General features: G+C 38.1%; 1 protein-coding gene across 1 annotated transcript; it reads right to left on the bottom strand.

The window, feature by feature from the left end:
* Window positions 1–2,016: 2,016 nt before the first annotated feature.
* On the bottom strand, window positions 2,017–12,290 carry LOC114247009 (cytochrome b5). Its single transcript, XM_028179791.2, has 4 exons — window positions 12,106–12,290; window positions 10,212–10,337; window positions 8,547–8,675; window positions 2,017–2,191 (listed from the first exon to the last, which is right to left on the bottom strand). The coding sequence occupies exons 2-4, from the start codon at window positions 10,326–10,328 to the stop codon at window positions 2,078–2,080; spliced, it is 360 nt and encodes a 119-aa protein (XP_028035592.2). The 5' UTR covers window positions 10,329–10,337; window positions 12,106–12,290; the 3' UTR covers window positions 2,017–2,077.
* Window positions 12,291–13,639: the final 1,349 nt, after the last annotated feature.

The following is a 13,639-nucleotide window of genomic DNA, read 5'->3' as shown; positions in this document are numbered from 1 at the left end:
GTAGATTTATATATTAGTATAGATAAAAGTGATATTTCTTAATACCTTTAAGCAATGTTCTCCACCCATGCAATATTGAGTCTAGACTAGCCGGACAACCCTGCGGTCGGAAAGGTGGTTTAAATTATAAATCATTATTATGTGATCAAAATGATTAGATTCTTTTTAGAATGATTTGTTTTTTTTTTTTTTTTTTCGTGAATGTTACCAGATCAAAGCCGTGGCTAGGTTTGAGTTATCGTTAATGAAAAATACATTATCAAAGTGCGCTGCTAAATTGAAATGATGTACTAGTAGTAATATCGATTTTTAGAAATATGTAATTATTAAGCACGTACGTCATATACAGGGTGTCCCAGAAAGAATGGATAATCCTGAAATACCTCATAGTAGTGTTATTGGGGACACAAAAAATATATAAATAAATAAATGTTCTCTGGTCCTATCCAAATTACGTATTTTAAAAAAAAAGTTGATATTTTCCATACTGCTGTCCGTTTCTGGAATATACTACAGCCACAAATAAATGAAATCCATAAGCTTTTTGGTGTTATAATATTCTACATGGACTATACTAAGGAATATGCAGGAAATCCTATGAGTAGCTAACGTAATTTTTTATAAAAGTTAATCTGAACTGAAATATTAATCATGAAATTTGGTATTATCTCTTTATTTTTAATTTAGGTACTACCTAAGAAATATTATTTTTTAGTTTTTATTTTGAGTCCCCAATAGCTCTACTATGAGGTGTTTCAGGATTATCTATTCTTTCTGTAACACCCTGTATACTCGTATATGATCATTGGTGATGCGTAGGTACTTTGAAGACAAATTATTTTTATAGAGGCTAGAGGAATGTATAAATGTCACCCGGGTGTTTTCGCAGAGTCCTTAAATACTTCGGTCAAATTGCAAGGAAGGATGGTAACAGCCTCGAGAGGCTCATCGTGACCGGTAAAGTGGATAGGAAAAGGCCTCGGGGTCCAGCCCAATACGTTTGTCCGACCAGATCCACCCAGCTCTTGATTCCACATTTCACAACGCCCTCCACACCGCCACAGATAAAAATAGATGAAGAAAGATCTTGCGTGAGAAAGTGATATAGAAGGGTGGTCACGACACTGAGGAAGTATGGAATGATTGAGGAATAAGACGCAAGGAGAAGGAGGAGAGTGAAATCCATACTGATATATAAATCTACAGTGGTTTTTACGAATGTTCCGTTATAACTGCTGAACCATGCATCCGATTGACTTGAAACTTGGTATCCATGTAGAAAATACATGTACTTAATGAATAGGCTAATATTTATATGAGTGTTGGACTCCCCACACCAATTGCGGGGGCGTTAATTATGAGAATCTTTGTGGGGGTGAGAAATGATAATGTTAATTCTAAATGCCCTGCGAAGCGGACGGGTACAGCTTGTGTATCATAATTATCAGTTATACTTATAAGAGTAGTGATAGGAACGTTGAGAAGTTTATATGCAAACAATACAGACAGCCTTATTTGCGACGAGTCAGAAAGTAAGACAGCTTCATAAATAATGTCATCTCATTAATTTTCTTATCAAAAAACGAAGGTCCTGTATTAACATTTTAATGAAATATTTTAATCGCAAAAAGTGGGTGAAGATCAGAAATATGTTTTGCATAGATTAGTAAATCACTATAGCCTAAGTTAAGCGGAGTTCAGACATCCAATTTTGATGTTGTAGTGTTAGGACCTGGATGAGAAAAACCTTGTGATATGGCATCTACCATGAGAATCAATTAAGATCTTACCAAAATTCTAATAAGGTTTGGTTCTATCGTAAATTTAGGCTAAAATGATATACTCTAATAGAAGCTACTGGACAAATGGGTGGATCACGGCCCAACTAGTGTTAAGTGGATACCGGAGCCCATAGACAACAACGTAAAGGTCACCGCCCCCATTGAAATATAAGTTCTAAGTCTCCGTTTTTCAGTAGGAACAATATACTTTACGCTCGATTTAATAAAATCACAATTAAAATATAAAAGGTTTAATTACGAATCTTAGTTCCTAAAACTTAAAGTACAAATTTCGCTTAGCCAATCAATCCGCACGTGACGATGTTTATGCAACTCCTGTTGTTCTTCTCTGGGGGAGCCGAGACCACTTTCTTCTTTTTTTTGCCATTAGCGTCGTATTTCTTTTCTTCCTGCAATATAAAAAAAATATATTAACAAACAATATTTTAAGCGGTAGGCAGCGGCTTGGCTCTGCCCCTGGCATTGCTGAAGTCCATGGGCGACGATAACCACTCACCATCAGGTGGGCCGTATGCTCGTCTGGCCACAAGGGCAACAAAAAAAAAAAACTTAAGACAACATTTTCTTCTATTTCGCGAGTCGTAGCTAAACTTAAAGCTATATAAGTTTAGTCTTACGCTATTGCCAAAAGAAGAAAAAAAAAATGTTTAGTCTTGCATGTTTTTACTATCATTATCATATGGACGACTTAGATCAAGCCATCACCACGGTCATTCGTGACCACGGAAACTGTAATTTTCCGAAATATCCAAATGCAATGATATAATGACAATAACGCAACGCGAGAATGATCCGTAGAATAATTTTATCACGTTGAACGCCATCTGAAAAATCGAGTAATTTCATTCAGGCCAACAGCTATCGGAGTCCATAGACAGTAGCAAAGTAAACACTGTCACCGATTGTGAGACTCCTAAATCCTAAATCTTAAGTTCTAGAGTACAACGGCTGCCCCACCCTTCAAACTGGAACGGAATTTAAGACTTTGCTTGTTTATTTTACGATTTTTTTATTTTTTTATAATATAATCTTCTTCCTTAAGCGTGAAAGTCGATCATCTATTAAACACGCATTTCACGAAAACAATTTGTGCCTCTGCCTGCGGGATTCGAACACTAGCCCAGTCGCATCGCTAGATACGAATTCACCGGGCGTCTTATCGTTTAGGCCATGACGACTTCGCGAAATAAAGTAGACAACGATTACAATTAGACGGCTTCCAGTTTTAGTGAGTTCGGCGAGAGACGCGATTTGAAACAATGAATGTCTTTGCATTGTTTAAAGGTTTCGATCGATAGCGAACATAAATATCAATTTAAATTCCATTGTAGGGAATAACTATATATAGGTATATATTTGCAAGTTAATGTTAATGTTTTCTACTCAATTTTAAGGGTTCGTTTTGTTGATTACGTGTAATATATTTCGAGGATGTACCTAATATAATTTAGAGCTGGCAGTGCGTTACTCTGAGTCCTCGTGGGTTATACATATGTAACCTCTATATGATTTATGACATAAATGTTAAAGAGGATATAATAAGTTATACAGGTGACATAAATGGTATTTTGAGTATTGAAAACGTGATTGTTTTATAATATACTAGCAACCCACCCTCGTTTCGCTTCGGAAACATTAAATTTTATTATGGATGATAGCTGAGTTCCGCGATGTAACCCAAACAGACAGACAGACCGACAAAAATTGTAAAAAATGTTATTTTGGTGTATGTACCGTATATATCTTCATATGCATGTAGTAAAAAGCGGTTATTTCAATATTACAAACAGACACACCAATTTTATTTATATGTATAGATTATTTTAAGGACAATAAAAGAAAGTTTAACCTGGTAAAACTATAGTACAAACTGAGTTGTTCTGCTTAGGGAAACAGCTTAGGGAGTTTTTATTTTTCATTTGTTTTAAAAATGTTTCAATATTTCTAATGTTTCTTCTTCTAATATTTCCAATATTGAAAATACTGTTTATGTCACCTGTATAACTTATTGTAACCTCTTTAATATTTATGTCATAAATAGTATAGAGGTTACACATTTTACAAGGGAGGGTACACTACAAGAAAATTCGACGGTATTTTAAGCGGTCTAAAATAATTTGACGTCAAAGTTTTTAGTGTAGTATTTTAATAATACATGTACTATTCTACTAACCATTGTTAGTAGATATGTAACTATTTTCTTTTTTCGATTATTAGCCTCTCATACAAGTGTACAAGAAATCGAATATGAAATGTATAAGTATTGCTACGCGCTGGGGTCCGGGATAAATAAAACTTTCATTAAAACTCTAACATTTAGAACACTACCAAAACACTTTACAATTCGTAATTCACTTCTTCCGCTTCGCTTCGGGTGACCCGTTCGCTGTTTCGCTTCGAATAGATCCGGTTACTTTTCGTATCATCACTGCAACGCTTTTATACTCGATACGATATCTCTAATTATCGAGAACATTCTCGGTAAGGCCAGTCGTTTCCGCTATTTGATAATAGATGGCGCTAGATTTCTCGAGCGTTCTCGATATTACTAATTCTTTTGATATTCGTTCCTGATATTTGTCGACAGATGGTGATACTCTTACCGGTGTAACAGTATATTAAATTTGATTTTTAGACTACTCAATATAATATATCTATATAGGAAATATCTAGTGTTTATTAGACCCGCAATAATGTCTAAATATATAATAAATGCGTTATTATCTGTTCATGTACACTATAAGCTATAATAATCAGCCCGCAAATGCGTTTGGCATTCACTGGCCAAAAGAAATAGTTTTAGAGAGCGTACAAAATGGCGGGTTTACGCACACTCGAGTAACCAAACCGAAGGCCATTAACCCGTTCGCTTTCACCATATTCCCACGCCAACAGTAAAGGCTTGGTGATTATCATTAACTCCACCTGCGGCCCGCAATGCGTGCAGCGAGACGGCATATACCACACTAACTGCCACTCTCCTAATCGAGTCATTGCTCAGTAATCGGCTACCGGCTTTTGTTTTGTTTCAACGTCACATTGAGTCTAGTATAACAAGGCTCCGAAGATCCATTGTAAAAAAAATTGAATCTTATTAGTGTTATCTGTGGTACAAAGCGCGTAAAATATCTCACGCCATCTTGGTTTTTTGATTATTTTAATATACGTAATTAATTATTATATGTACACTCCAACAGATTTTTGTATTCATTTCAATTAATCAGCAGATTCATGAATCATAAAAAATATTTTCCGTTCAAATGAATCAATATAGATTCGGAACATAGATTATACACTATTCGGGCTAAGACATAATCACACAAATAAAATGAGTTTAATTCCCCTTTACAACTGCGTGAGCATTTCATAAATGTGTCATAAGTATAAGGATTCAATAGAATAACCTTCTTTTAGCAAAAACGTTACTACCAATTCATATATTGAGAGGGGAAAGGCTATTTGGTTTAAAAAACATTTTTGCAAATTTACAGGAAAGCTTAAAAATTGGAAAATATATAATAACAAAAAAAAAACTTAATAAGCTATTTCAATGGGAGAAACTTAATTGAACTTAAATTAGAAAGATCGAATCCTTTATACTGATGCAAAATAAAACGCACCCTTAATTACAAAGATGAATATTGCGTACTAGCTGACCCGGCAGACTTCGTAGTGCCTCAATCGATAAATAAAAGACCTAAACTTTTGTTTAAGATAAACTTAAAACAAACAAAAGGAATCCGTCCGACGGGGGACACATCAAAGGAAAAACAAAATTGTTATTTTTATTTAATTCCGAATATTTTTATATTTATCTAACCTTTTAAACCTTCTCTGGACTTCAACAAATAATTCAAGACCAAAATTAGCCAAATCGGTCAAGCCGTTTTCATGTTATGTCGTGACAACGGAAAACGGGTTTCATTTATATATATATAGATTAGGCGCAATATCGCTTAAACGAAATAGCCTTTTATCCCTTGTTTTTTTTTTCTTCCTACCTATACTACTAGCCTTGAGAGGGTATTTCAGCTTCTCCTTGACGTGTAGGTGAGCTCGCGGGCTTCAAACCGGGAGTGTTGTTAACACTGACCCTAGCAAGAGCAGTGCTTCGCAGAATCTACCACCGGATCGGAAACGCGACCCTCTGAGAAGATCCGGCGAGAAACTCAGTGGGCTGTGTCTATGGGTTGATTTACTCGTCGAGCCCTTCGTCGCAAGCGACGGGTTCGGCGAGGATGGTGACCGGTGCTTGAGGTACCTAAAAGCACCGTTAATGGATCGGGAGGATCCGTAATGACGTTCTTAAGGCGATGTCGACTGTTTACCATTCGGTCCACATTATCGTGTATGGTTACATACTCGTATATATTCGAGAATACTTATACATATCGAGGGACCAACACGTCATTACGGATCCTCAGATCCATTAACAGTGCTTTTAGGTACCACAAGCACCGGTCACCGTCCTCGCCGAACCCATCGTTTGTGTCGAAGGGCTCGACGAGTACATTAACCCATTGACACAGCCCACTGAGTTTCTCGCCGGATCTTCTCAGTGGGTCGCGTTTCCGATCCGGTGGTAGATTCTGCGAAGCACTGCTCTTGCTAGGGCTAGTGTTAGCAACACTCCCGGTTTGAACCCCGTGAGCTCATCTACACGTCAAGGAGAAGCTGAAATATCATCTCAAGGCTATCAGCATAGGCAGGGAAAAAAGTATGTAACTCAACATCGTGATTCAACTGATATTATCGTAATGGTAGAACGACTAACAGTTCCCATTGAAGTAAGATCTCGCATCGAATAAGCAATAGTACTTCATCTGTATTAGTATTTGGATTGCAGTGATCTGTTTACGTTATGTTGCTGATTAGGCAGAGAAATTCATCAAGATGGTCTCAAGGTGGGTGTTTACATTGTTGATGTCTATGGGTTCCGGTGACCAGTAAAAACCAGGGTGCTATTAACGGATATTATGAATTCAAAACTGTGTGTTGGTCCGTGCTTCATTCACAACAACGTACTCCAATTAAAGTGTTTAAGATAGAAAGAATCTACTGGTTTAGAAATGAAGTAGCTAGGACCAGCTAGGACGGTAAACACGTGTCAAAAAACAAAATTATAAATAAACTAGCCGTACTCGTCCGCTTCGCTGGGCATTTAAAATTAACATTATTATTTACATATCCTTTGCCCGCGACTCCGTCCGCGTGGAATAGTTACTTTGGCATAACGCTAAATTTTACCCGCCACTTCATTTACGTAGAAAGAAAATATTTTTGAATTATAGAATGCTAAGGAACTGCTTAAACCCCGATTTTGAAGCATTCTTTATTGGTGCTCTTATCTTAGCGTGATGTTATATTATAGCCTATAGCCTTCCTCAATAAATGAGCTATTTAACACTGAAAGGATTTTTCAAATCGAACTAGTAGTTCCTGAGATTAGCGCGTTCAAACAAACAAACTCTTCAGCTTTATAATATTATTAGTATAGATTGTCATTATTATTAGGGAGTCCAACACTCATAAATATTAGCCTATCCATTAAGTACATGCATTTTCCACATGGATACCAAGTTTCAAGTCAATCGGTTGCATGGTCCAGTAGTTATAACGGAACATCCGTAAAAACTACTGTAGATTTATATATTAGTATACACTAGTGGTCCCTCTGTAGTCGAAATTCGACTATAATGATTTGAAATTTTAAGTTTGGACATTATTATGGTTCTATTGTTATAGCCTATTATACTTCTATAATCGCAGATTTTGCCCAGACTACACTGTAGACAAAGAATATTAGAGACAAACAATATTAATCTATTCTCAATTTGACCTTTTTTTTTCCTACCTATGCTGATAGACTTGAGAGGCTATTTCAGCTTCGCCCTAACGTTTGTAGGTGAGCTCGCGGGGCTCAACCGGAGAGTTGCTAACACTGACCCTAGCAAGAGCAGTGCTTCGCAGAATCTACCACCGAATCGGAAACGCGACCCACTGAGAAGATCCGGCGAGAAACTCAGTGGGCTGTGTCTATGGGTTAGTTCGCTCGTCGAGTCCTTCGTCGCAAGCGACGGGTTCGACGAGGACGGTGACCGGTGCTTGTGGTGCCTAAAAGCACCGTTAATGGATCAGGAGGATCCGTAATGACGTGCTTTGGGCGAAGTCGACGGTTTACCATTCGGTCTACTGGGTCGGGTATGTAGTTTCCAGCGGCTACGATGAGAGGATTCAATTTGACCACAGACTTTCAACAATAACAAAAGCTTGACAAAAAACAAAGAGTATATGTGTGTGTATGTGTTGTGTCAAATACATGGTAGTGTGTGTAATGTTTTCTTTATTGATTTAATTAATCTTTTTTGCACAATTTTTAAAAATATTAGTATTTTGCACTCCTCTATATTCTCTATAAGTGTGAAAAATTTGATACTCCTCCGTCCGCGCAATTTTTGAAAAAGGGGTACAAAGTTATTGCTTTCCGTATCACTACATTGTATAAAACAAAGTCGCTTTCTCTGTCTTTATATCTGTCTGTCCCTATGTATGCTTAAATCTTTAAAACTACGCAACGGATTTTGATGCGTTTTTTTTTAATAGATAGAGTGATTGAAGAGGAAGGTTTATATGTATAATAAAATCCATTAAATAGTGGAGAAACTGTAATAAATTACAGTTTCCGAAGCAAAGCGAGGGCGGGTCGCTAGTTAATATATACTTATATATACATAAACAGCCTACCTCTATAATTTCTCCAATCTTGTACTTGGTCATGATGGTCTTGGCGTCGGCAGTGTGACCTGTTTGGTCAAACTCCTTCGTGGCATCTTTGCCGGCCTGCTCCATGATCGAGTCCGGTCCATCGGGATGCTGGAATGTATTCATTTATATTCATGTACGCAATGATAATTTTTTTTTTTTTTTTTTCGATATGATCTTAGATATGCAGACTGTTGTGTGTGTTCTGTGTATCTGTTGCCCAGTAATGATTGGAGTCCGTAGACACCATAACGTGACTGCAACCTTGAGATGTGGGGTTAAAGTCTTAATTGCATTGTACAACCACTACCCCTTAGAACCTTTCGTAAAAGTACCAAGCAATAATCTATGAGCAGATGATATATGAAGGTTCTGATAGGTCTTGTATCAAAGGTTCATATCCTTCTAAAATAGTTATTTATTATTATAATCGTTCGCAAGAGGTGATGGGACTTTAAGCCAATCATCACTGCGACTCATATGCATATTCCCAACTGTTAGATGCGCTTGTCCAGGCCAAAATACATAGAAATATAAGTTAAATTACTTTCGTGAGTGATATTTTCTTCACCTGTTTAGGTTAAAAAGTGTGCTCCCCTCAAAAGATTATGACACATTGGTCATACAATATATGCAGCATCAGAGTTCCTTTATCTTCCTCACAAGACTTAAAGACAAGGTGATTCGTCTTTTCAACATGAAGTCTAGAAGTCTCAGCTTACTGCGATCTACATTGCGTAATTGGTGTAAGGTTTATCGACTAATTTCAACAGAATTCGTTTAAGTTTATAGGTACTTGTATGTTTTATTTGAGGCGCTAAACTATGTACTTTAATGTGTTTAAACTTATAGCTAATATCATTAGCACGATTAGCCTTCTTCTGCAAAACGAAAAACATTTCAATATCCGGCTTATTCTTTGACACTTTTTGTTCCCTACCTATTCACTGGTAGACTATGGCGCTATTTCAGCATGCGCGGTCGAGTAGGTGAGCTCATGGGAAGTTCCTGAGAAGAACTGGCAAGAAACTCAACGAGCATGTCTTTTTTTTTTTTTTTGAAATATTAGATTTTTTAAATATTCAGTCACCAAAATGACACCTTAAAAGAGCTGAAGTGAAATTCTTTATAAGCACACTATACTTATTGTAGCTACACGTAGTTAAACTAATGTGAAATAATTATGTGAATAGCACACTGCAGCCTACTACCGCGTTACGAAAATGCCATGAAATGCATCCATCGATTCTTATTGTTATGCGCTTGGGTTCGGGATTAATAAAAAATCTACCGCAAAGTTAACACTGTATTAGCACTTATAACACACACAGAACACTTTAAAATCCTCAATTCACTTCTTCCGCTTCGCTTCAGGTGATCCTTTCGCTGTTGCGCTTCGAGTAGTTCCGATTGCTAACTGACTGCGTGCCATCTCTGCAATGCTTTTATAGTCAAGACGAAATCCCTAGAATCGTCGAGAATATTCCCCAAAAGTCGAGTATTGTATGTTTCCGCTATCTTACGACAGATGGCGTTGTACTTCCCGAGAGTTTTAGATGCTACTCTTTCGATATTCGTTCGACTATTCGGCGATAGATGGCGTTACTCTTACCGGCGTAACATTATTATAGATTGAACAAAAATTACCTCATCCACGTACGTTGTGACATCGTAGACTGAATCCTTGTAGATAATCCACACGGGTGCGTTTTTTCCGTTACGCGACGCTACGTCCGCTATCGTGTACCTTTGGATATCGCCCATTGCTTAAATCTGGAAGTTGGAATTTCACTATAAAAATGTGGCGGAATTAATTTACACGGGACGCAAATGCCGCGTACTTCTGCAGCGAAGCAATTTCGCCGCCTGGACAACGTATTTCTGTGACTCTTATGATGAGGAAGAATTCGACTGATGTTTTGAAGAGGATCGCCCCAATTGTCATGTGTACGGGCTTAAACTGAAGTTGGCTGTAATTTATTGGTGGTAAGACGTGTTGTGAGTCCCCACGGGCTGGTACCATCATCCTGCCTATTTCTGCCGTGAAGCAGTAATGCGTTTCGGTTTGCAGGGCAGGGCAACCGTTTTACTATAAAAACTGAGACCTAAAAACTCATATCTCAATGTAGGTGGCGGCATTTACGTTGTAGACGTCTATGGGTTCCGGTAACCACTTAACACCAGGTGAGCCGTGAGCTCGTCCAACCCTCAGTAATAAAAAAGATCGTCTATCCATCTAAAAGATATCAGGTCGAAATTTTTGGTGTAAGAGAATAATGAAGTTAATGTGAGAAGCAGAGGTTGATTGATATCTTTAAGGACATTCCACTTATTGTTGTTAGCATCAAGATGTCTACGCCTGGTAGAGGGACAGCAATCACTGGTTCGCTTGTGTAGCCATATACAAGACAATCCGAAGTAAAAGTATACTAGTAGAAATGTTATTATTTGTTACATAAATCGGGACACAATGTACACATATTTAATAATAATAATAATAATAAATATTTACTGACAACCACGCCACGTTAACTGGTCCCGTGGTAAGTTCGTAAAGAACTTGTGTTACAGGTACCAGATAACGGAAATAAATGTAAGATTTTTATTATACACATACATATATTTAATATACATCCATAACCCTGGAAAAGACATTTTATATTATTCATACAAAATATCTTCCTTTGGCGGGATTCGAACCCGCGACCACCTTGTGTAGTGACCATGTCACTTACCACTACACCAGACGGCCGTCATTTTGACAGGTGTTGCGAGAATTATAAATTAATATTTAATATTTACTGGTGGTAGGACCGCTTGTGAGTCCGCGCGGGTAGGTACCACCGCCCTGCCTATTTTTTCTGCCGTGAAGCAGTAATGCGTTTCGGTTTGAAGGGCGGGGCAGCCATTGTAACTATACTGAGATCTTAGAACTTATATCTCTAGGTGGGTGGCGCATTTACATTGTAGATGTCCATGGGCTCCAGTAACCACTTAACATCAGGTAGGCTGTGAGCTCGTCCACCCATCTAAGCTATAAAAAAAAAAAGGTACCTACAATAATAGTTCTTTGAATACATTTTATAAAGCTGTGGTCTTCAGAGTTTGCTAAGATAATTTCAAGTTCCATCTCACATCAACTAAACTCAATTAACTAAACTTCATAGACATCAAGAGATGATAGTGGCTCCAGTATAATCGGGAACACATCTATAGACACATAAAACTTATATATACGACGACACACTGATGGTAGGATCTCTTGTGAGTCCGCACGGGTAGGTACCACCAACCTGCCTATTTTTTATGCCGTGAAGCAGTAATGCGTTTCGGTTTGAAGGGTGGGGCAGCCATTGTAACTATACTGAGATCTTAGAACTTATATCTCAAGGTGGTTTGCGCATTTACGTTGTAGATGCTTATAGGCTCCAGTAACCACTTAACACCAGGTGGGCTGTGAACTCGTCCACCCATCTAAGCAATAAAACAAACACACACACACACACAAAACCGATTCGCATGAGCAATGGCGATCACTTACCGATCTTACGGACCTGGTGAATTTCTTTTAAACACAAATCTCATGTACTTAAAACACATAAATTCACTATCGAAATGGAGGGATTATTTTTCATTAGATTTTATTTTTCCGCATTCACTAAACTCACATATGATAGTATTGACGTTGTCACGTACATATGATTACACGGACGTGTATAATATCGTTGTTGTGGACTTCGATAAGATTGTGTTTGCGCGCCTGATAACTTGAGTGTCAATTGGTGACGTCACTGGGTTAGCCCGGGTTGACACTGGGGAGCAATTTAACGAACATTTTCATCGGCTTTCGCGCAATTTAGACTGTTCTAACGGCTTAGTCTCGCTTTTATTGTAGTCATTATATTATTTCTAAAGCTGGTGGTAGGACCTTTTGTGAGTCCGCGCCTATTTCTGCCGTGAAGTAGTAATGCGTTTCGGTCTGAAGGGTAAGGCAGCCGTTGTAACTATACTGAGATCTTTAGAACTTATATCTCAAGGTGGGTGGCGCATTTACGTTGTAGATGTCTATGGGCTCCAGTAACCACTTAACACCAGGTGGGCTGTGAGCTCGTCCATCCATCTAAGCAATAAAAAAAAGGAAAGGCTTCGGAGTTGAGGTTCCATTGAGAAACTTTTGAGGAATTGTTTGAGATGATCCGATCTCGTTTTTACTAACACACCGCCCGCCATCGGAGTTAAATTTATCAATACTACCTAGAAACACTGCGTTCATCCACAGTTTGCTTCCATATAACTTTTTGCCACGTCCCATCCGGCTTTGGAACGAACTCCCCTCTACGGTGTTTCCTGAGCGCTTAACCATGTCTTTCTTCAAACGAGGCTTGAGGAGAGTACTTAACGGTAGGCAGCAGGACTTCAATGGGCGACGGTAACCACTCACCATCAGGTGAGCAGTATGCTCGTCTGCCTAGGGCAATAAAAAACAACAACAAGGGCAATAAAAACACTTGGAAAACTGCACGGTTTTCGTGGCACGGAAGACCGGTGCTTTAATTACAGATACGGCAAAATCTAATCTCTCCACTAAGGAAATTCCTTGTTAACATTTAAAATAATCTTCCTGATTGTGTTCTATAACGATAATTGATTCCTTTAAACCTTACACGATAGCTCTGCGGGGCAAAGTGAGTTGTTAATACTTAACGCAAGTATTTTGAAGATACGTATTTTTTACTGGCGGTAGAACCTCTTGTGAATCCGCGCGGGTAGGTGCTACCGCTCTGCTTATTTCTGCCGTGAAGTAGCAATGCGTTTCGGTTTGAAGGGTGGGGCAGCCGCTGTAACTATACTTAGATCTTAGAACTTATATCTCAAGGTGGGTGGTGCTTTTACGTCGTAGATGTCCATGGGCTCCAGTAACCACTTAAAATCAGGTGGGCTGTGAGTTCGTCCACCCATCTAAGCAATAAAAAAAAAATACGTTTGGGTTTTTTATTAAGGTTCATATTTTGAAAACCATGAACTAATAAAAGGTGGCGCTTTAGTCCTTTTTATAAATGCTTTCAGTTCCATTC

This window comes from Bombyx mandarina, chromosome A1 (genome assembly GCF_030267445.1).
Source record: "Bombyx mandarina strain Sakado chromosome A1, ASM3026744v2".
Classification (NCBI taxonomy): Eukaryota; Metazoa; Arthropoda; class Insecta; order Lepidoptera; family Bombycidae; genus Bombyx; species Bombyx mandarina.
Note: the sequence above shows the minus strand (reverse complement) of the source record. Positions and strands in the feature narration are given on the sequence as shown.